The sequence below is a fragment of the Alosa pseudoharengus genome, unplaced genomic scaffold (assembly GCF_046254945.1).
Source record: "Alosa pseudoharengus isolate Yale_2024_CS ecotype anadromous, Long Island Sound unplaced genomic scaffold, YU_APseudo_1.1 YU_APseudo_1.1_scf_7, whole genome shotgun sequence".
NCBI lineage: Eukaryota > Metazoa > Chordata > Actinopteri > Clupeiformes > Clupeidae > Alosa > Alosa pseudoharengus.
In genome coordinates, this window is record NW_027468859.1 from 24,036,482 (window position 1) to 24,057,346 (window position 20,865).

General features: G+C 44.7%; 1 protein-coding gene across 6 annotated transcripts in view; it reads left to right on the forward strand.

Moving 5' to 3' along the window:
* Window positions 1-507: 507 nt before the first annotated feature.
* lca5 (lebercilin LCA5) overlaps window positions 508-20,865 on the forward strand; it is a 42,553-nt gene continuing 22,195 nt past the window's right edge. For 3 of the 6 annotated variants that reach the window (XM_076273255.1, XM_076273257.1, XM_076273256.1), the window contains exons 1-5: window positions 508-863; window positions 3,635-4,109; window positions 10,293-10,882; window positions 11,911-12,195; window positions 20,625-20,762. In XM_076273255.1, the coding sequence (XP_076129370.1) occupies window positions 852-863; window positions 3,635-4,109; window positions 10,293-10,882; window positions 11,911-12,195; window positions 20,625-20,762 (1,500 nt within the window). In that variant the 5' untranslated portion in view covers window positions 508-851. Of the gene's footprint in view, window positions 864-3,634; window positions 4,110-9,556; window positions 10,058-10,292; window positions 10,883-11,910; window positions 12,196-20,624; window positions 20,763-20,865 lie in introns of those variants that run through there. The other 3 variants (XM_076273258.1, XM_076273260.1, XM_076273259.1) reach the window with 3 other exon arrangements.

Consider the following 20,865-nt stretch of genomic DNA (forward strand, 5'->3'; position numbering starts at 1 on the left):
AGTGTTTGAAAATTACAAACGGAGGCGAGTCCTCGGTATTTATACTGCCATAATAACTGTGATCGCCTCTATCTCTAGGCATCACTCCCCCAACAGGCCCTCATTGGAATTACACCGTTTATCCCTGGACCAATTTGTGCCAATGAATCATGGGAAATGGCGTTCCTTAATGTTTTTTTTAAACACACATACTATCCTAACTTCATCCACTTTGAGTTAGCCTACATAAACGAAACAGGGAATTCAATGCCTGTAAACACATAGGCTAATCCATGCATGTTTCTGATCATAGAAATAATAATGTGATACCAGAGAGCTTTTATCGTGAACAACAAATCTTAATACTAACGAATGCAAGCCTATTTAAACAACCACGGGCAGATTCGTGTTATCGTCACTGTTACAAATGTATCCAAACATTTCCCAATCATCAGAATAGAAAATAGAATGTAGCCATAATGTATCGAACAGGCGGAACTTTACGCAACAAGTGGTTTGACTTCGTGTTGCCATGGCGAAGCGTCTGTGACAGTCGGAGCAACCGAGGCGTGGATTCGATCTGTCTGCAAGAATGATTTCGGCGAGCTGGAGTTGACTGTAATCCCGGCTGTCCCGTCGCAGCCACCCCACCTAGATTGTGGTCGTGTGTGTCGTCGAATTAAAGGGTTGCGAAATTAGTTACCCACCCTTAAGAAAGTTCCACGGCCATTTTCTACATGGGAAGACAACAATGTTGCTAGCAAGCTAGCTCTTTGGGTAGCTGGGACAACAGTTGCTTTGCTAACTCCTGAATCATCCTTGCAATTTCCTCACTTCAGGCGTCAACACACAGAAGACATGAATTTGTGGAAATGAACAGAAAGGTAGGTTCCACACTGGTGTCTGAATTCTGCTTCCAATTAGCCAATTGTTTGCTTGCTATCTGTACAGTGACAGCTGACAGAAACGTTATCCAGCAAGCTAATGAATTTTCGGGAAATCTAACTTACTCGAGCCGCCTGCCAGTAATGCAAGATGCATGATATGATTTTTTTGTCCTGCAACTTGAATGTGAACAGTGTGGAGTGTCTGTTTAAGTAGCCTACCGAGGTACCAACGTACAGTGTTATGATTGGAGATAGGTCAGTCGCTAACTAGCTTCTAGCTAAATATGGAATATGAGATTGCCTTCCACCTGTAGCTCACAAGTCAAAATGTCTTGTCGTTACATCTTCAGTAACTTTAACTGTTACTTCACTAGGCAAAATCGTCTGACCAGGTGTGCGTGTTATCACTAGAGAAAAGATAACTGGGTAGATAGATACGGTTATCATCATTCGTCGTATGATTTGTTTGCTTTATTACCTAACTTGACGTTTATTGATAGCCGTGAGCTAACGTTTACATTAGGCCTAAGTACCACTGCTGTCGTCTTTGTTGGGCAGCCTCCCGTGGTGGCTTGCTTCATTTTTGTTGCTGTAGTTGTATGCAACAGGGCAGGAGAGATGACGTTTGTGGCTGATTCAGTCAGAGGGGCCGCATAAACTGCAGACTTGGTTGGAGAGACCTGCCAGAAACAGCAGGTCATCATTAGACCCCACACACCCCTCGTGACCTGAGTATGGCTCCTCTGTTGGCCAAGTCACCGTCTGATAGCAAGCAGAAGGCAGGCGGCAACGCATGTTCAGCAAGAGCCTGCATGCATCTCATCTGCGAGATCGCTAGGCCAGCCCTCTAAATCGTCTTAATCCTGAAATGTCAGCCACAGGCTACCAGTGCCAACTGAACATGTGCAGCCTGCCATTCTCTAGCTTGGTAGTGAGTGCTTTTGTCAGCCCAGTCTGAAACGTGTGTTCTTGGTGTTTCCCCTTGCCAAAATCAACACAAAATGTTATGTTCTTGTTGTCTGATTATAAATGAAGAAGTTTAACATTTCGCTCTGATCAATCTGTCTGAAAATACCTGTTTTGTGAGATGTGCAGTGACCGTTTGATGCGTTTTGTGTCTTTTTCAGCTCTGATAGGCATGAACCAATTCTCCACACTAGAGGATAAATATATCAGGGGTACGACAAGGGGGCATTTTGGCCTTGCACCACTAATCAGCTTCTTGACTTGGTGCAGCAACACAGAGCGGTGATATCGTGATTTTTACAAATATTTGTTGAGATATTCATCCCTGCTTCTCCATAATTTGGGGCTCAGGGGAAAACACAAACACACACACAAACACACACACATGAAAGAGAGAGAGAGAGAAAAAAGACAAAAAGTAGGGAGGGAGAGAGAGACCAGGAACGTTTGTCCTGTTTTCAGCTGCATTGCATCATTGGTTGATATTGTTTTGTATTTGTGTCCATGGCGTCTGTGAAGAGAGATGAACAATTGGTTCCACTCGCCAAATGAACACGGCCCTTAATGGATAAATCACCAAGGTAACAGTAACCAGAGCAAGACACTTAAGTCTCGCTTAGATTAGTGGTGATGGTGTTTGGGGTGCTGATGTTCAAGATACATGTTCGACGAACACACACACACACACACACACACACACACACACACACTGAGGTTGTTTCTGAGGCTGTTTCCAAGGCATGGGGACGGTATTTCAAGCAGGAAGGGTAGAATGATGTCAAATTATAATGTAGGCTACTACGGGATTCACTTTTGTTGATATGTCCTTTTTCATTTCAGCTGACCCACTTCTCGCGTGTATACTTGCAGCACAGGGGATGTTTACTTTTTGTGAGACATGACCTTGTGTGTGTGTGTGTGTGTGTGTGTGTGTGTATGAGCAAGTTAGAGAGCACATACACACATGCTAGTGTGTATAACCAAAGTCCTTTTAGGCAAGTCCCTCCACTCGGCGGCCATATACCAACGTTTTATGGGCACTCATCGGGCACAGTCTTTGGGTCGAACTGTGCGTGCGCAAGGCTTCACGACACCAATCTTGTGCCAGCGGCGAGATCACAACACATGATTGGCACGATGTCTTCACAACACAGCATATGATTGGCTCAATGTATTCACATCACACCACATGATTGGCTCAATGTATTCACATGTCGACGTTTTGCCGAGGAAGGGGTGGGATATGTGTAGACAACGGCCATATTGGCGTGACAAACTAGCCCCATGCATTTCTATGGAGTATTTTTTGAGTGCTGTGTCTCCACATTAGAAAGTCTCTGGTATAACTGAGTTGGTTTTATGCACATATTCATACATGTGTTTTTATGTGCTTGTATATGAACAAATATGTACATGGGTGAGTGTAAATATATGTGTGTGTGTGTGTGTGTGTGTGTGTGTGAGAGAGAGAAAGAGTGTAAATGTGTGTGCATGTGTCCGTATGTAAGTGAGCCATGTGTGTGTTTGTGCGTGTGTGTGTGTGTTTGTGTGTGTGTGTGTGTGTGGGTGTGTTTAGTGTGCCAGAGCTCCCTAGTGCTTTAGGCGTAGGGGCCTAGAGTTGCTCTGAGGTGAGGAAATAGGAGCCAGATGGTGTGTGCTCATGTTAATGAGTCATGTATCAGAAAACATACTGCAACTTCATCCTCTAAGGTGGTGCTCCCTGCCCCTCTGCCAACACTGGCAAACACACCCTCCATGCTGTTGTCTGATATGTGTGTGTGTGTGTGATCTTTCCTCTTCAGGAAGGGGAAAGCATGAATTCCCAGGGCATAACTCCGAACAATTCCGAAGACAATCGGGAGCTCGAGCTGAGCTGCCAGTCTTTGCGCAGCGTCGGGAAGGAGTCGGAGCGCTCGTACGCCCGCAGCGTCGGGAAGGAGTCGGAGCGCTCGTACGCCCGCAGCCGGAAACGGGAGAAGCGGTGGGAGGATTCCGACAGCTCGCCGGGGGACCACAACCACGACCATGACCTGGACCGGGAGTCCGGGCTGGATCGGGCCCGCACCAGAACCAAGGAGCCAGCGGATGTGGACCGGGATCGGGATCCTGATCGGGACCGCGTGTCAGACGGGGAGGGGAGTAGCGGGTCGTTCTACTCGGAAGATTACGACAGGCTGACGCCATGTGAACGTTCCATCTCGCCGGGCTCTGCGTCTGCGAGTCCGCAGCGGCCAGCACCAGCCAGAAAAGTGTCCAGCAGCCCACTGCACAGAGCAGGTACACACACACACACACACACACACACACACACACATACTATAATACTTATAGACATAAACACACACACTTACACACAATTATTCATATATACAGTACATTTACACATAAACACACAGACACATCATCATCATCATCTTTGCCAGACTCAGGGTCCAACACACTCTCACACATACATCTGTCACTCACATACATACATTCTTTCTCTCTCTCTCTCTCTCTCTCTCTCTCTCTCTCTCTCTCACACACACACACACACACGTACGCACACACACAAATAAACAAACCCATGCAGCCTCCTATAGTAGCCTGAGAATGGTGTGGTTCTGTAAATGTACTTGTTTATGCTTCAGGCAAGCATCAGGGGAGCTGACCAGAGACCTGTAGATAAGGTCCAAACTGCCCAGTAGGTGGCAGTGTTGTACCCTGTTTTTGTTCTCTCATTGACTCCTCTTAAGTATCCAATTTTCATGGGCATCTGTCTTCAGCAGCATTTAGTGACAACACCATGATTGCATAAGGGACATAATACAGGTTCCCAAGCTCTCAGGTGACGTTAGAGCCAATGACTGTAGCCTTCAGGTGACGTTCGAGCCAGCGCACTGTATGGCTGTAGTCTTCAGGTGACGTTAGTTACTGTAGTCTTCTGTGCTTGCTATAGAGAGCAGACTCCTTCACAAGTCCAGAGGGAAATGCTCTGCGTCAGAGTGATGCAAATGATGAGAGGACTTGGCTGAGCTCAGCATGATCTCTTCAGAATAGAATGGTTAATGGATTTGATTGATATGGTTGCTGTTTGTCCCTAATACAGAGTTGTGGGAATGTTTGCAGACTACAGTTGAGGAGTCAGAGAGGTTGAGATCAGGATAACCCACCATCGACTTTGGGTATTAAGATGATGTGCAGCAGTTTATAAGACTGAAAGCGGTAGTTGTGATCCTGAATAAATTGCAGTGCAGCAGCATGTTAGACTCAATGGCACATTTGAATCAGTGATGGTGGTCCTGAAAAAGCGAAACGTTTGACTTTGTTGTTGCTAATGCCGTGCAAAGCTGCTAGAGCTGAATTTGACTTGACTCAGACTTGTGACTCAGGACTTCATAAAATCCCTTTTAAAGAGTAACTTGCTGGTTGGAAACCCCTACAAAGCATAGTGTAGATAAATGATGAAGGAACTAGGAGCAGTCGTAGCCTACTAGTTAGGGCTTCGGGCTTGTAACCGGAGGGTTGCCGGTTCGATCCCCGACCAGTAAGAAAGGCTAAAGTGCCCTTGAGCAAGGTACCTAACCCCTCACTGCTCCCCGTGCGCCGCTGTAGCAAGGCAGCTCACTGCTCTGGGTTAGTGTGTGCTTCACCTCACTGTGTGTTCACTGTGTGCTCTGTGTGTTCACTAATTCACGGATGGGATAAATGCAGAGACCAAATTCCTTGTATACGGAAGTATACTTGGCCGAGAAACCTGATTTACATTTACATTTAGATTCTCAGAAAGAAAAAAAAATTATAACTATGCCAAAAACAAGCTATTGTGATAAAATTGTAAGAAAATGACTTCCTCATCTATAAACCACTAACCGGAAGTAAGGTAACAGAGGGCAAACAGGTCAAGTTCAATGGTGTAATGGATCCTGACACAGACTCAAAGGAGATTTTAAAGGCACACTATGTAGGTTTTTTTAGCTTAATATGCAAGTTTTTTAGCTTAATTTACCTTCATTTAATAGCTTCAGAGTCATTGGAATGGTTATATGACTTTTTTCGGGTTGAATGGTGGCCGTGTCGCTTCCCCCTAGCGCCTGTGAGCGGAAAAAACACCCTTGCAACTGTGGGCCGGCGGGCCGACGGCCTCAGTGTCAGGAAGTATAACGAGTGTAACGAATTGCTTTACTGCATTCAAATACACATACACGCCAGGCACCGGCTAGAAAAAGGTAGTGATGGAGTTTCTCAGACATTCGTCATGACAGAGCCAGCGAAAAAGAAGCAAAAACCGAGAAAACAGTAAGGAAATTGCCAATACTGCATAGTTTACCTTTAAACAATGAAAACGCTTGTGACGGCCACAGCCCTATAATTCTGAGCCACCTATGCGAGATGGCTAGGGAGAGAACAGGGGAAGGAATGATGAGCAGGGGAGAGAGGTAGAGTTTTGATGAGTGACTCAGTGGTAACGGTGGCTAACGCTGTGTCTGCGTCTATTGACTTTATCTTGATATCGTTTAATAAATCTGCTCTAGCAATCATACTTGTGACGTTGCTGTTGATCAAACATCCATGTAGATTGCCTATTGGAATATTCACAATATTTCGCGACACTAGTGAACTAGCAAGGCATAACATAACCGCGAGCCTAATTTGAATTAAATTACACACATTTGCGCTCATATCACAGCCGGTAGACACTCACGTTCTAGCAAGGCATTTACAGAATGAAATATCATTGCAGCCGCTAGACACTCACGTTCTAACAAGGCATTTGCAGAATGAAATACCACTGGCAGTGTCAACGCAAATATGTAAAAATGAAATGTAACAATACAATACAGGTATCTGAACGCACACAATGGCAACATTCACGGAAGGAACGTTTAGAACATGTAAGCGGGAACATGAATGGAACATTTTACTAACAACTCATGTAAACAAACACCATATTGGCAATATTGTGTTATTCTGAATACGGTCAATACTCAGAATATTAATGTCGTGTAAACGTTTTGTGACCGATGAGGCAGTGAAGTCCCCTCTATTTAGGCTACCTGCCCAAAACACACTCAAGCACAAAATTAACCCTTGCTTTTCTTGTTAGGAAAATAGTGGACATGATGTCCTGACAGGCTGGAATTAGTGCAACCAGCACAAAAAAAATGATTAACCATTATGACTTTCCAAAAAATCGATGAACTGCACCCACAATGACAGCAGAGCTGAAGTGCCAATTTAAGACGTTTACATTCTCCTACGTAATATGACACGTTTGTGGGCGGGAGAGGCATATTTAGAAGCCTGCTTAAAATGGGAAGACTTTCTTCTGAATTACTGTCCGTAGGTTTTGTGAAACATAATTCGTACATATACATTTTTTAAAAGACATTTTCAGACAAGATGAAATCAACCTGCAAGTTGCTCTTTAAAAATGGGGACAAGGGATTGGGACTTTACCATCCCTCAGACACAGCGAGGGAATGAAGTTAGTAAGTAGGTCTTCCTTCTCCTGAGATGTACAGTAACTTGACCTCATGTTGACCTTCAGTCCCTCTTATAAGAAATGCATATAAGTCAGTGTCTTTTGTTGCGTCTACATTAGAACACAAACCAGTTGAAGAAGTTTTGAGGTCTCCCTGGGCAGTTGATGTTGGACAAGCTTCTCTCTGTGGTGAAGTGGTGAAGAACAACTTGCTCAGAGTGTTCAAACTGCAAACGGGACGTAGTGTTTATGCCCCGCTGTGTGGTGGGGTCAGTTCCTGTTCTCAAGAAAAACATCACCCAGCTTTTCTCACTCAACCCTCTCTCTCTCTCTCTCTCTCTCTCTCTCTCTCTCTCTCTCTCTGTTTGCCATTAACAACAGTGTGTTTAAGAGCATGCTGTTCTCTCTATTAATAGTCTGACCCACATTCTCTCTTAGTTGCATTGCATCCTCTCTTACAGAATAACAAAACACACACACGCACACACGCACACACACACAGTTAAATGCTTTTATTTGGATCCAAATTTGCAAAGAAGGGGAACAAGATCCAACACACACACACACACACACACAAACACACACACACACACACTTGCGCTTATCACTGTGAAATGAAGGATCCATTTTAAGTGTGTACTCATGTGTGTGTGTGCTTCTTCCTAGTCTGTGAATTCCAGAGTGACTCCTGTCTCAGTGCTTGTGTGTGTTCCTGCTCGGAACACTGCAGTTCCTCCTCAGTGTAGGGCACGGAACCCTATTGTTTCTCTTCAGTGGAGGGCTCAGAACACTGTGGTTCCTCTTTAGTGTAGGGCACAGAACCCTGTTGTTTCTCTTCAGTGCAGTCTTTAGTGAACTTATAACACTGTAGCTTCTCTTCAGTCTAAGGCCTTGGAACGCTGTTGTTCCTTTCCAGTGCAGTGCAGTGTTTCCCATAGATTGACTAATCTGTGGCGGGGCGCCACAAAATAAAAATCGGCCGCCACAGATGAATATTCTATGTTTAATTTAATTTAATTTAATTTAAATTAAATATAAGGTCAAATCCTTGCATTGGCATTGAGCTGCGCTTTTTACGCATGCAACCTTTCCTTGCCCCGCCCCGCTCTCTCTCGTAGCCCGCTGCCCCTCCTCTGTATGTGCATTTAACAAAATATTCACGATTGTTGAAGGATTGTTGTTGCCACATAGAAGCATTGCATAGAAGACGTCTGGCTAAATTGCTATTATATCCGCTTAGCATCGTGACCATGCTGCGCAAATTTGTTCAAAACTGCTGCATTGAAGTGAACTCTGCTAAGGTCTTATCACAACATAGTAGGCTACATTGAAGAGACTAAACTACTGTAAGTTAAGTTATGAAATCAAGCAGTATCTCAAAGCTAACGTTAGAATACTGTTTGGATGTCGAATTTAGCATGCTTAGCCTACTTACAGCTGCTTGTCAATTTCGTTGAAGGGCTCATTTTATTGACTCTGACACTGAATGTTTGCAAAATCCCGATGTAAATGGAAAAGTGTTTTCCAAAATTCAAAAGTGCTTGTCCCAAGGAGAAGTACGAACCTTTATTTTAACTATGTAGAAAACGTTATGAATTGCATCCACACATCAGAGCCTTTCAACTGTGTTACAATTGCAAGGGTTCTCTCAAACGTCTTAAAGTGACAGGCACTCAATTAGACCTATACACTACCAAGACGATCTTAACCCCCCCCCCCGTCCCCCCCGTTGTCAAAGTCAGCTACCGCCACAAATTGAATCCAATTCTGTGGGAAACACTGCAGTGCTTAGAACACTGTTGTTCTTCTCCAGTGCAGGGCTTAGAACACTGTTGTTCCTCTCCAGTGCAGGGCTTGGAACCTTAGCATATCAGATGTTCTTGTCACTTTTTCCTTTGCTTTTACATTTCTGGCTAGATTGTGTGTGTTCAGCAATGCCATGTAATGCTGTTCCTGTGTGTGTGTGTGTGTGTGTGTGTGTGTGTCAGTCACTTCATTTGCCAGCTTGGTTGGCTTCAATTGTGTGTGTGTGAGTGGGGGGGGGGGGTGGTTGTGTGTGGGTATATTCATGTCTGTGTGTTTGGGGGTGGGGCTATATTCGTGTGTACATCATGTATCTGCTGGTGATCTCCATCAATCCTCATCCTCAGGTGGGGTCAAGGGGGTTTCCCACCCTTCACATCGCACAGGTTTGCAGCATGTGTGTGTTTGTGTGTGTATATGTGTGCATATGTGTGTGTGTGTATGAATGTGTGTTTGTGTGTAATATGAATGTATGTGTGTGTGTATGACTGTGTGTGTATGCTTGTGTTTGTATGTGTGTGTGTGTGTGCTTACATTAACCTCATGTATTTGTGCATGTTTTCATTGCTTCCATCACACTCATCCTACCTATGTGTGTGTGTGTGTGTGTGTGTGTGTGTGTGTGTGTGTGTGTGTGTGTGAGAGAGAGAGAGAGAGAGAGTGTGTGTGTGTGTGTGAGAGAGAGTGTTTGTGTGTGTGTGTGTGTGAGAGAGAGTGTTTGTGTGTGTGTGTGTATGTGTGGAAGAGTGTGTGTGTGAGAGAGAGAGAGTGTGTGTGTGTGTGGGTGCGTGTGTGTGTATGTGTGAAAGAGTGTGTGTGTGTGTGTGTGTGTGAGAGAGAGTGTATGTGAGAGTGTGTGAGAGTGTGTGTGTCCCAATCATCATCTCTCCTCCTGACCTCCGCCCCTCCTCGCCCTCAGGTTACCGTAGGGGAGCATCTCACCCTCCCCATGTTAAAGGTTTGCACCTGTGTGTGTGTGTGTGTGTGTGTGTAAGTGTGTGTGTCTGTGTGTGTGTGTGTGTGTAAGTGTGTGTGTCTGTCTGTGTGTGTGTGTGTGTGTGTGTGTGTGTGTGTGTCTGTGTGTGTCTGTGTGTGTTTGTGTCTGTGTGTGCGTGTGCGTTTGCGTGTGCGTGTGAGTGTGTGTGTGTCTCAGCCGCCACGTCTTCACCATCTCTCCCTCCTTGTTCCTTCAGGTCAGCCTAAGGGCGTCTCTCGCCTTCCACATCTCAAAGGTCTGCATCTGTGTATGTATGTGCATGTGTGTGTGTGCGTGTGTGTGCCTGTGCATGTGTGTGTGTATGTACATGACGTGTGTGTGTGTGTGTGTGTGTGTGTGCCTGTGCATGTGTGTGTGTGTATGTACATGACGTGTGTGTGTGTGTGTGTGTGTGTGTGTGTGTGTGTGTGTGTGTGTGTTGTGGACACTAATAAAGAAGTAAAATGTGTGTGTGTGTGTGTCTATCAGCATCTCTCACTCCCGGCTCCTGCAGGTCATCGTAAGGGCGGCTCTCGCCTGCTGCGCCCGGGCATGCAGCACGCCCCTCACCGCTGGGGTGGCGCCAGCCTCGGTGCCCAGGGGGCTGGTGCTGGGGGCCAGCGCACCTCCAGCCTGACCAAGGAGCCTCCTGCGCGCGACCTGGACCTGGTCACCAAGCGGCTGCTGTCGGCGCGGCTGCTCAAGATCCACGAGCTGAAGAACGCCTTCGCCGAGCTGCAGCTGCAGACCGACCAGCTGCGCACCGAGAACCGACTGCTCCGGCAGCTGCAGCTGCGCCATGAGAAGGTGTGTGTGTGTGTGTGTGTGTGTGTGTGTGTGTGTGTGTGTGTGTGTGTGTGTGTGTGTGTGTGTCTGTGTGTGAGTTGGTGTGTGTGTGTCTGACAGAGAGATAAATGTGTTCATCTGTGGTCTTGAACCATTACAGTGACACAGAGGGGTGTTATATAACATCATATCATCACATTCTATAATATGAATATATGGGCCTCAGCGAGTATTATATAGCATGTTGTGTAGGCTACAGCGACTCAGCGAGTATTATATAGCATGTTGTGTAGGCTACAGCGACTCAGCGAGTATTATATAGCATGTTGTGTAGGCTACAGCGACTCAGCGAGTATTATATAGCTTGTTGTGTAGGCTACAGCGACTCAGCGAGTATTATATAGCATGTTGTGTAGGCTACAGCGACTCAGCGAGTATTATATAGCTTGTTGTGTAGGCTACAGCGACTCAGCGAGTATTATATAGCATGTTGTGTATGCTAAATGTAAATATAAACTTTGATAGTCCGTCTGTGCTTGTCTATGCTCTGATTTACTACAGTGGCACGAAGAGTATTATATTAGAGAGTATTATATTAACATCATATGATTATAAAGAGAGTATTAGCATCATGTGATTATAAATATAAACGCTGATAGACACAGAGTGTATTATATTAGAGAGTATATTAACATCATATGATTATAACTATAAACACACAGAGAGTATTATATTAGAGAGTATTATATTAACATCATACGATTATAAATATAAACGCTGATAGACACGGAGGGTATTATAGTAGAGAGTATTATATTAACATCATATGATTATAAATAAAAACACACAGAGAGTATTATATTAGAGAGTATTATATTAACATGATTATAAATATAAACACTGATAGTCACGGAGGGTATTATAGTACAGAGTATTATATTAACATCACATGATTATAAATAAAAACACACAGAGAGTATTATAATAGAGAGTATTATATTAACATGATTATAAATATAAACGCTGACAGTCCGTCTGTGTCTCTGCAGGCTCTTAATCGCTATAGCGACACGGAGAGCGAGATCGCCCAGCTGCTGGCGCGGCACAACAACGAGACGGCGGCGCTGCGCGAGCGTCTGCGGCGGAGCCAGGAGCGTCTGCGCACGGCCGAGCGGGGTCAGCGCGAGGCGGATGAGCGACTCCAGCGCAGCGAGCGCGAGCTCCACAAGCTGCGGCGGCTCGCTGATGACCAGAGGCTTGGAGAGAGGGAGGAGCTGACCCGCAGGCTGGAGGCCAGCCACCAGAGGGCACAGGAGAGCGAGCGCAAAGTCAAGGTGCGGAGACGTGTGTGTGTGTGTGGTGCAGCTGTGTGTGTGTGTGTGAGAAAGGTGCAGGGACGTGTGTGGTGCAGCTGTGTGTGTGTCAGAGTTTCCGTTGTCCGGTAATTACCGGACATTGGCCGGAAAAAAAATGAAATGTCCAACAAAATTAAATCTCTCCGGTCAAATTGTCCGATTGAAATTGGCTAATAATCCCGTCCCCTAACGCAATCTGAATTTGAGAATAAGCCTTAGCCTAATATGTAAGCCTATATTATATGTCCTCTGGCTATGTTTTTAAATGAACAGGCTCTACCGTTTGAAAAGTAAGCTATTAAACAACACGCATAGCCTATGCTGCATTTCAAATAGGAAGAGCACGCTTAAATGCATGTTAAACAACAAACAAATGAGTGAGGCGGTTCAAACATGGCCAGGCCCAGGCAGACTAGCCTTAAAAGTTTCAGAGGCCAGACGCGATGGATGATGATAAATTGGTAACGTCTGAAGCCTCAGATGTCCGGTCAACTCCACCACCACCAGATAAAAAGCAGAAATGTCGGGCGTATCTGTCGGAATCAGTGACATTGGGAGTTGCGGGGGGTGCGGCCGCTCCAAGACACTGTCATTCTCCTTGTACACTGGACATGCAAAGGGTTCTTTACCCAAAGCATACAGTAGGCCTATGCGTTCTCTGTCTATGATCTGCAGGGTTAGGGCCTCCTCGTCGCTGGTCCGCGGATAATTTCTGGCACAATTAAACGGTATCATTGAACCGCGGCCGAAAGAAAAAGAAACTAAACATTTCCCAGAATAGGAAACATTTCTTAATTTATTGTTATCAAATAAAGAGGCATAGCATTAGGGGGTAGTGGTGTGAGCACTCATTCTTGTGTGTGCACATCTGTGTAAGTAAACAGTCACCAATGGAGATAACGTGGGTAGCAGCAACAAACAACGTAGCCTTTTTAAAACAACGAACAAAGTGGACTCTTGCTGTCCATGAAAATATACTGGCTAGATCTTGTTAGGCATGTTTAAGTTAGGCTAATGAACATGTTGCATTCTATACAACCTGATTATGTCATTATTTAAGCTACATAGCCTGTCTCCAGTTTTCCTCAATTTGACTAATTAAGAAGCGATAATAGGATATTTGACCGGCATATCATCAAAATGTCCGGAAAACGAAACCTCTGCCGGTCACTTTGACCCGCACCATTTTTGTCTAGCGGAAACTCTGGTGTGTGTGTGTGATAGATAGATAGATAGATACTTTATTGATCCCCAAGGGGAAATTCAAGGTCTCAGTAGCATACAGTCATCACACACAACATTCACTAAAGCAGAAAAAGTAATTAAAAGTATATAATATAAAAAAAACACAACTAAGCCATAAGGGCAGTAGAAGATAAAGAATATGCTAAAATACAAATTATACTAAATAACACTAAACCTAAACAGTCTAAAACAGTAACCACATAGTGCAGGGGTGTCAAACTCATATTAGGTGCTAGGTTTAATCAATTTAATCAATTTACTATATCAAAGAGATATTGCTCATTGTTAAAGATAACTAGATGTGAATATCTTTTTTTCTAATTTTCCCTTCCTACCTAAAACATCTGGGGGGCCGTATGAAACCTGCTGGCGGGCCTGATCTGGCCCCCGGGCCTTATGTTTGACACCCCTGACATAGTGGGTGATTAAGCATGAGACGCTTGCAATGACTGAGGCAGGGACTAAGCCTGTGATTCTCTGTGCATAGTAAGGTAAGGTGCTCTGTAAGGTAAGGTGCTCTATATAACTATATTAAGTAAAGGTATAAGTGTGGCCACAATCAAAACAAAACAGAGAGAAATAATAATAATAATAATACGTTTTATTTATATAGCGCCTTTCTCAGACTCAAAGTCACTTTACAAAGTCAGCACAAACAAAGCAAAACAACACAAAAACAAACCGACAGTAAAAAAAAAAAAGGGCATTTGCAATGAGTCAAGCGGTGGCGGAAGGTGAAAAGTGTTCCTGAAACAGAAAGGTCTTGAGGTGAGCTTTGAAGAGAGGAAAGGATGGACAGTCACGGAGGGATTGAGGGAGGGAATTCCAGAGCTTAGGGGCCATGGCACTGAAAGACCTGCCACCTAGGGTAGAGAGTATAAAGAGTCTAGGGTAGAAAGAGAGAGTATGCTAAAGAGATCTAGGGCCCTATCATGACATTCTAAAGTGCATCGTCACTCGTCAAAAGTCTATTCAAATTTAGTAGGATGTCCAGTTCACATTGGGAGGGGTTTCGTTCTCAAAAGTGGAGCGCATGGCGTAACAAGGTGTTCCTAGGTCTTTTAATCAGTCATATGGGTGTGTTTGGGGCGTAACATCATTTTAAACCAATGAGAATGACATCTGTCATTCCCTTTAACGGCGCAATGCGCGATATGTCAAATAAATGCATCGGTATTTTGGCATTCAACGGCGCATTTGAAGGAGGCTGCTTGCGAAACCGTATGGAATAGTCATTCTTAAACCATGCTTTACTAAAACCTAGCATAGCCTTCACGCATTTGCACTCGTCTATTATTTGAAACTAACTTCACCAAGGAGTCAGTCAACGACAAGACAGTTATATGCAGTTACTTTCACTATTGACTGACAATGGGTTACCATCGAAAACATAGGCTGGAAAAAGCAACGCTTACCCTAATGTTGCTCAAATGACTGAATAAAACAACATTTATCCTGCAGAGGAGTTGCTTATATCTCGTGACAGTCTTCAGCTGTGCTCCATACGTGTCTCTCGCCTCTCCCCTAATCACTTTTAACCGTCATTACCAATTTGCAAATGATGGTGAATAACTACTCATCATGAGATGTACAGTATTTCGTAATATCTTTATTCTAATTATGTTTCCCATTGTAATCGTGCAATTTGTGATGCTTTGCATGGACGTGTGCTGGTGTGCGTTCATGAATGATAGAAGGATGGTGCGTGCACCTGCCAATATGACTGTTGACATGCGCTCTTAAAATAGCATAAGAACAACTCGCCATTGACTTCTGACCAGGTTTAGGTGGTGTATGATAGCGATTTTTAGACAATGCGCTAGGTCCCTCCCTAGGTTGTTAATTGCCACACCCCTGGGCGCAATGCTTAAAAAATAAACGTGCAAAATAACGAATTCAACTTTCCGCGGGTGAATAACGAGTATTACGCCATGCGCTGGTGGCCCAAAATACAGCCCCAAGTGTGTGTGTGTGTGTGTGAGAGAGAGAGAAAGAGAGAGAGAGAGAGAAAGACAGATAGACTGAGACTGTGTCTGTATGAGAAACTCCATCTCTCGCACACATAGAAACTAAGATCTACTGTATGTTAGAGAGATGGAGTGTGTGTGTGTGTGAGAGAGACGTGTATGAGAGCAAGAGTGTATGTATGTGTGAGAGAGGTGGAGTGTGTGAGAAAGAATGAACATGTTAGAGAGAGAGTGGACGGTCGGCCACTAGATGGCACAGGAGATACTGTAGGTGTCTGTATTGCAAGTGTGCATCTGTACTGATCATCAGGGTTTAGATGCTGAGTCTCTCTGTCTGATCTGAGTTGTGGCTGGAGATGCAGTGTTTTGGCCCGTAGTCAGTGGCATTTCTAATCATTCTGGTGCCCTAGGCCAGATCAAACCAGCCAACAGCAACTAGCACACAGATTTCCAGCAATTAGCTTGTAGTCAGCTAGCTTGAGAGCCACACTTCTTCTGCACTAAAAGAAACAGTTAATCCCAGGCCAGTTGAATTCCAGTTGGCCCGTTGGCCAGAGATCTAGGAGAAAAATCCGGAGTGAGCCGGAGTTCTATTTTAGCGGGCTCCTCTCTACCTACCGTGAGTTTATGCCTTCATTTTGACAGCACTACCAATTACACAGACTTTTGAAGGGTGCCCAAATGGTGTCTCCCTGCAAGTGGTGCCCTAGGCGACTGCCTAGTTTGGGAGTGCATCATGGCTTGGTTGCTGTACGCTTCGCCCTGCCTGTAGTTGTGTATTAGGGAGTGCATCATGGCTCTTCTCCCTGCCTGTAGTTGTGTATTAGGGAGTGCATCATGGCTCTTCTCCCTGCCTGTAGTTGTGTATTAGGGAGTGCATCATGGCTCTTCTCCCTGCCTGTAGTTGTGTATTAGGGAGTGCATCCTTGCTTGGTGGCTGTACTTCTCCCTGCCTGTAGTTGTGTATTAGGGAGTGCATCATTGCTTGGTTGCTTCTCTCTAGACATTAGTTGTGTATGATCATTCAGCAGATCTCTGAGGAGAACAACAGCGGAGACGACCTAGTCACCATTCTCTCATGAATAGAACATTACGTCTCAAATGTAAACACAAAAATGACAGTAAATTGCTCCTTAAATTTATGCCAACAATGAGTGTTCACTTACAGAGGGGGAGTACACTCTTCAGATAGTGTAAGTTAAAGGTGAAGTATGTAGTGACATACGTAATTTGTTTTCTTAGAGTGAGAGCATGTGATTCTGAGGGCATGGCACACATTATATGTCATACATGCCGCTTTTCAGAACTTTCACACATTATATGTCATACATGATGCCGACGCATTTCAGAACTTTCTCTTTTTGTGTCATTGCATTAGATTTCTTTCTCAATTTGTAAATAACTGCATAGATAACATTTGAAATAATCATTGAAATAAACAAAAACACCACAACAAAAAATATTGTGAATTATAAAGTTACTGTTTCCCAGGGGCCTATTGCACAAAACTAGGATAAGGGATTAAGCCGGGATATCTTGGTTATCCTGGCTCAATTTATCCGTGATCCAGTTGCACAAAAGCGGGATAGGGGGCAGCAGGATATGTTATGGTATAAGTTACCAAGGCGATTTATTCTGTGGAGCTAGCCTGCTCCAGACCAGGCTAAGTTCCAGGATCTATTTAATCTCATCCATTATCTCAGTCAGCAGTCACCACAAACGGAAACCAATAGTTATTCCACTGCCCACTATGTAACACATATACCTAGACCCACTGTCATTATTTAAACGTTTGTGATCATTAATTAACTCTTACATACTCACCATTCCCGACCTGTCATGCGACAATGTGACGTCACAGGAGTGCCTAACCATTTCGCGCGTGGTGGTCGCGGCACTAGCTGCAGTATTCTCCTAAACAGAGGTGTTGCTGTTTGTTGCTGTTGTGAAAAGGCTATGCTACCTACTTCACACCATAGAAGAAGCAATGAAGCCGCTAGTTGCCATGGTGAATCAGTGAATCTGTGATCGGTGGCGGGGTCTATTTGAGGGAGCCGTGAGCGCGCACTTATCCAGGATAGGTTTCACCTGGCTTGATGAATCCGTGTCTGCTCATCCTGGCTTGGTCTTTGTGCAACCAATTAAGCCTGTACCCTCTTGTTTTGGATTCATTGAGCGCAGCTCAGTAACTTATCCCGGATGTCTTAATTCTGCTTTTGTGCAATAGGCCTTGAGTGACCTTGAGTGCCATAGTTAGTATGTAAACATCTTAATTCTAATGACATGGTTAGTGCATACATTTCCCCCCCCAAAAAAACTCTAAACTCAACTACTAAAATGTAGCCACTTTAACTCACTCCTCCTCAGAGAATGGGTTGGGGGGGGGGGGGTCTCATCACCCTTGGTGACACCCCAGGGGGCTGTTCTTTTGGGAGGTCGCGTGAGCCAGCTGCTGAGCTAAATAATCTTCCTAGGGGTCTTTGTCTTCCTCTGTGGTTTCCAAACGCGGCCATTAGACAACAGGAAAAACACACACTGCACACCTCTCTGCTCTTCTCGTCTCCTCTGCTGTGCCGGCGAGTTGACAGCCAGACTGAACTTGACTGTTACGAAGGAGGCCGCAGGGGAGGATGCCCGGGCGTACTGTAGGCTTTTCGTCTGTGGTCAGCAGTGTTTGTGTCTGTGTGTGTCTCTTGTACATCTGTGGTCTTTCATTTTCCTCTGTGGTCATTCTGTGTGAAAGGGACTGGGAAGGGTTTGTCTTGAAGTTTGACACGCCTTTCCCTCTTCTTCCATGGTGTGGACGGTGTGTTGCCATGGTGCTACCATGTGTGACTTATTGAGGAAGTGACCTCATAGTCATTCTTCTGTGGTGAGGCCAGAGTGGGTTGGAGCGGAGCTTTAATCAAGGATCTTTGGTGAGGCCTAACTGGAGAGAGGCAGCTTCAAATGGCATCTTGTTTGGAGCCAGCAATATGAGATCAGAAACAGTTGTGTAGGGACAGGTCTGTGTCCTACTGAGATTATGGGTTGTCTGGTAAAACAAGTGTGTGTTTGTGTGTGTCTGTGTCTGTGTCTGTGTCTGTGTCTGTCTGTGTGTGTGTCTGTGTGTCTGTGTGTCTGTGTATCTGTGTGCGTGTGTGTGTATGTTTGTTGTAGTTCATGTGTAACTTTTATAGGGCTTTTATAGGGTCGGTATATTCGATTGTGTCGTCATGGATGGATTTACACATTAAAATCTTGTTACTGTGACTGTTTTATTCCTACACAAAAATGCAAAAGAATATTGATTTGATGCATACTGTTGTGATTAGCATTTCCTTTCCACGTCGATACGTTTGTGCCAGATCATTATGTGGTTTTGATTGGCATGTTGATGGTAATTTTCCTAGTACCACAGATACCTGGGGCCTATTGCACAAAACTAGGATAAGGGATTAAGCCGGGATATCTTGGTTATCCTGGTTCAATTTATCCATGATCCAGTTGCACAAAAGCGGGATAGGGGGCAGCAGGATATGTTATGGTATAAGTTACCATGGCGATTTATTCTTTGGAGCTAGCCTGCTCCAGACCAGGCTAAGTTCCAGGATCTATTTAATCTCATCCCTTATCTCAGTCAGCAGTCACCACAAACGGAAACCAATAATTATTCCACTGCCCACTACACATTGTTATCACATATACCTAAACCCATTGTCATTATTTAAACGTTTGTGATCATTAATTAACTTTTACATACTCGCCATTCCCGACCTGTCATGCGACAATGTGACATCACGGGAGTGCCTAATCATTTCGCACGTGGTGGTCGCGGAACTAGTTGCAATATTCTCCTTAACAGAGGTGTTGCTGTTTGTTGCTGTTGTGAAAAGGCTATCGCTACCTACTTCACACCGTAGAAGAAGCAATGAAGCCGCTAGTTGCCATGGTGAATCAGTGAATCTGTGATCGGTGGCGGGGTCTATTTGAGGGAGCCGTGAGCGCGCACTTATCCAGGATAGGTTTCACCTGGCTTGATGAATCCGTGTCTGCTCATCCTGGCTTGGTCTTTGTGCAACCAATTAAGCCTGTACGCTCTTGTTTTGGATTCATTGAGCGCAGCTCAGTAACTTATCCCGGATGTCTTAATTCTGCTTTTGTGCAACGGACCCCTGGAGACTCAGTCAGGATGATGGTCAGGAAACAGGCTGTATTCTTGTGTCTGTGTATTCCAGTGTTTCCCTATACATCGACTTATTTGTGGCGGCCCACCACAATATCAATATCACTGACCACCACACAATGATTTTCCTGGTTGTACTAAATTGTGCTTAAAGCGATGGTTCGGAGTAATTTCACCCTAGGGTCCTTTGCACCATGACCCCGAGCCAAACACCCTCCCAGAACCTTTTTTTCCTTGGTTGAACCCTGGTCGAGTAGCGCTGTCAGAAACTAATGACGTTCTGCAGTCGTGATGGAACCAACTTTTATCTCGTAAATTACCCCACTAATAATGCCCTGAATGGTACGAAACTTCTGCAGTAGTACAACTATGACCTTTAGTCCAATAACGAGGCATTAGAAAGTTTGTAAGTGCACCAGGAGTTTATTTAAATAAGACTTGCCTGATTATCTGCTACTATACCGCTGCGTCGACGTTTCTTCCGTGATTTGGGAAAAGCCCGTAAAAGTCCTGGCAGGAAGCATGCATAAGGATGTAGATCCAGGAATGCACTAATATTTTGTCCGTAGTCCAGTTTGCAACAATTATTAGTTAACACTAAGTTGTAAACAATTCGGGAAAAAAATATTAAAAACTGGATATACCAAAAAACGTTGATGTAATCGCTTCCTGCAAGGCAAAGGGTCACTCCTGGGAGTAAGCAGTGGGGCACAGAAAGTCTTCTAATCAATCCTAAATCTAAATCTACAGAATTTATAGACAATAGATATAAATGAGTAATGAACATGATAAATATACAGCATGTACCTATATACAACGATGATTCTGTTTCACAACTCTTTCAATATCAACCAATCTCAATTGAATATATTCCCAGAAAAAAATGCCACAGAAGAGATATTGATCTGATGCTATTTACCTTTGAACATGGTCACTTACCTGCTCTGTTTGGTCAGCTACCACTGGACAGGACCAGCTCAAATGACTTTGTATGTGACCTTGACCTTGTGACCTTTGACCCCTGACCCCAGGAGCTGGAGCGCAACATGGAGCTGAGCAGCGGGAGCTTCCAGAGGCAGCTGGCGGGGGAGAGGAGGAGAACGCATGAGGCGCAGGAGGAGCTGCGCTCCCTACAGGAGGAGGTGGACAGACTCACGCTCAAACTCAAGGTGGAGGAGACACACACACACACACACACACACACACACACACACTGACCTGATGTTGTTCTCTCTGTGCAGGAGAAGGAGCGAGAGTTGGACACCAAGACAC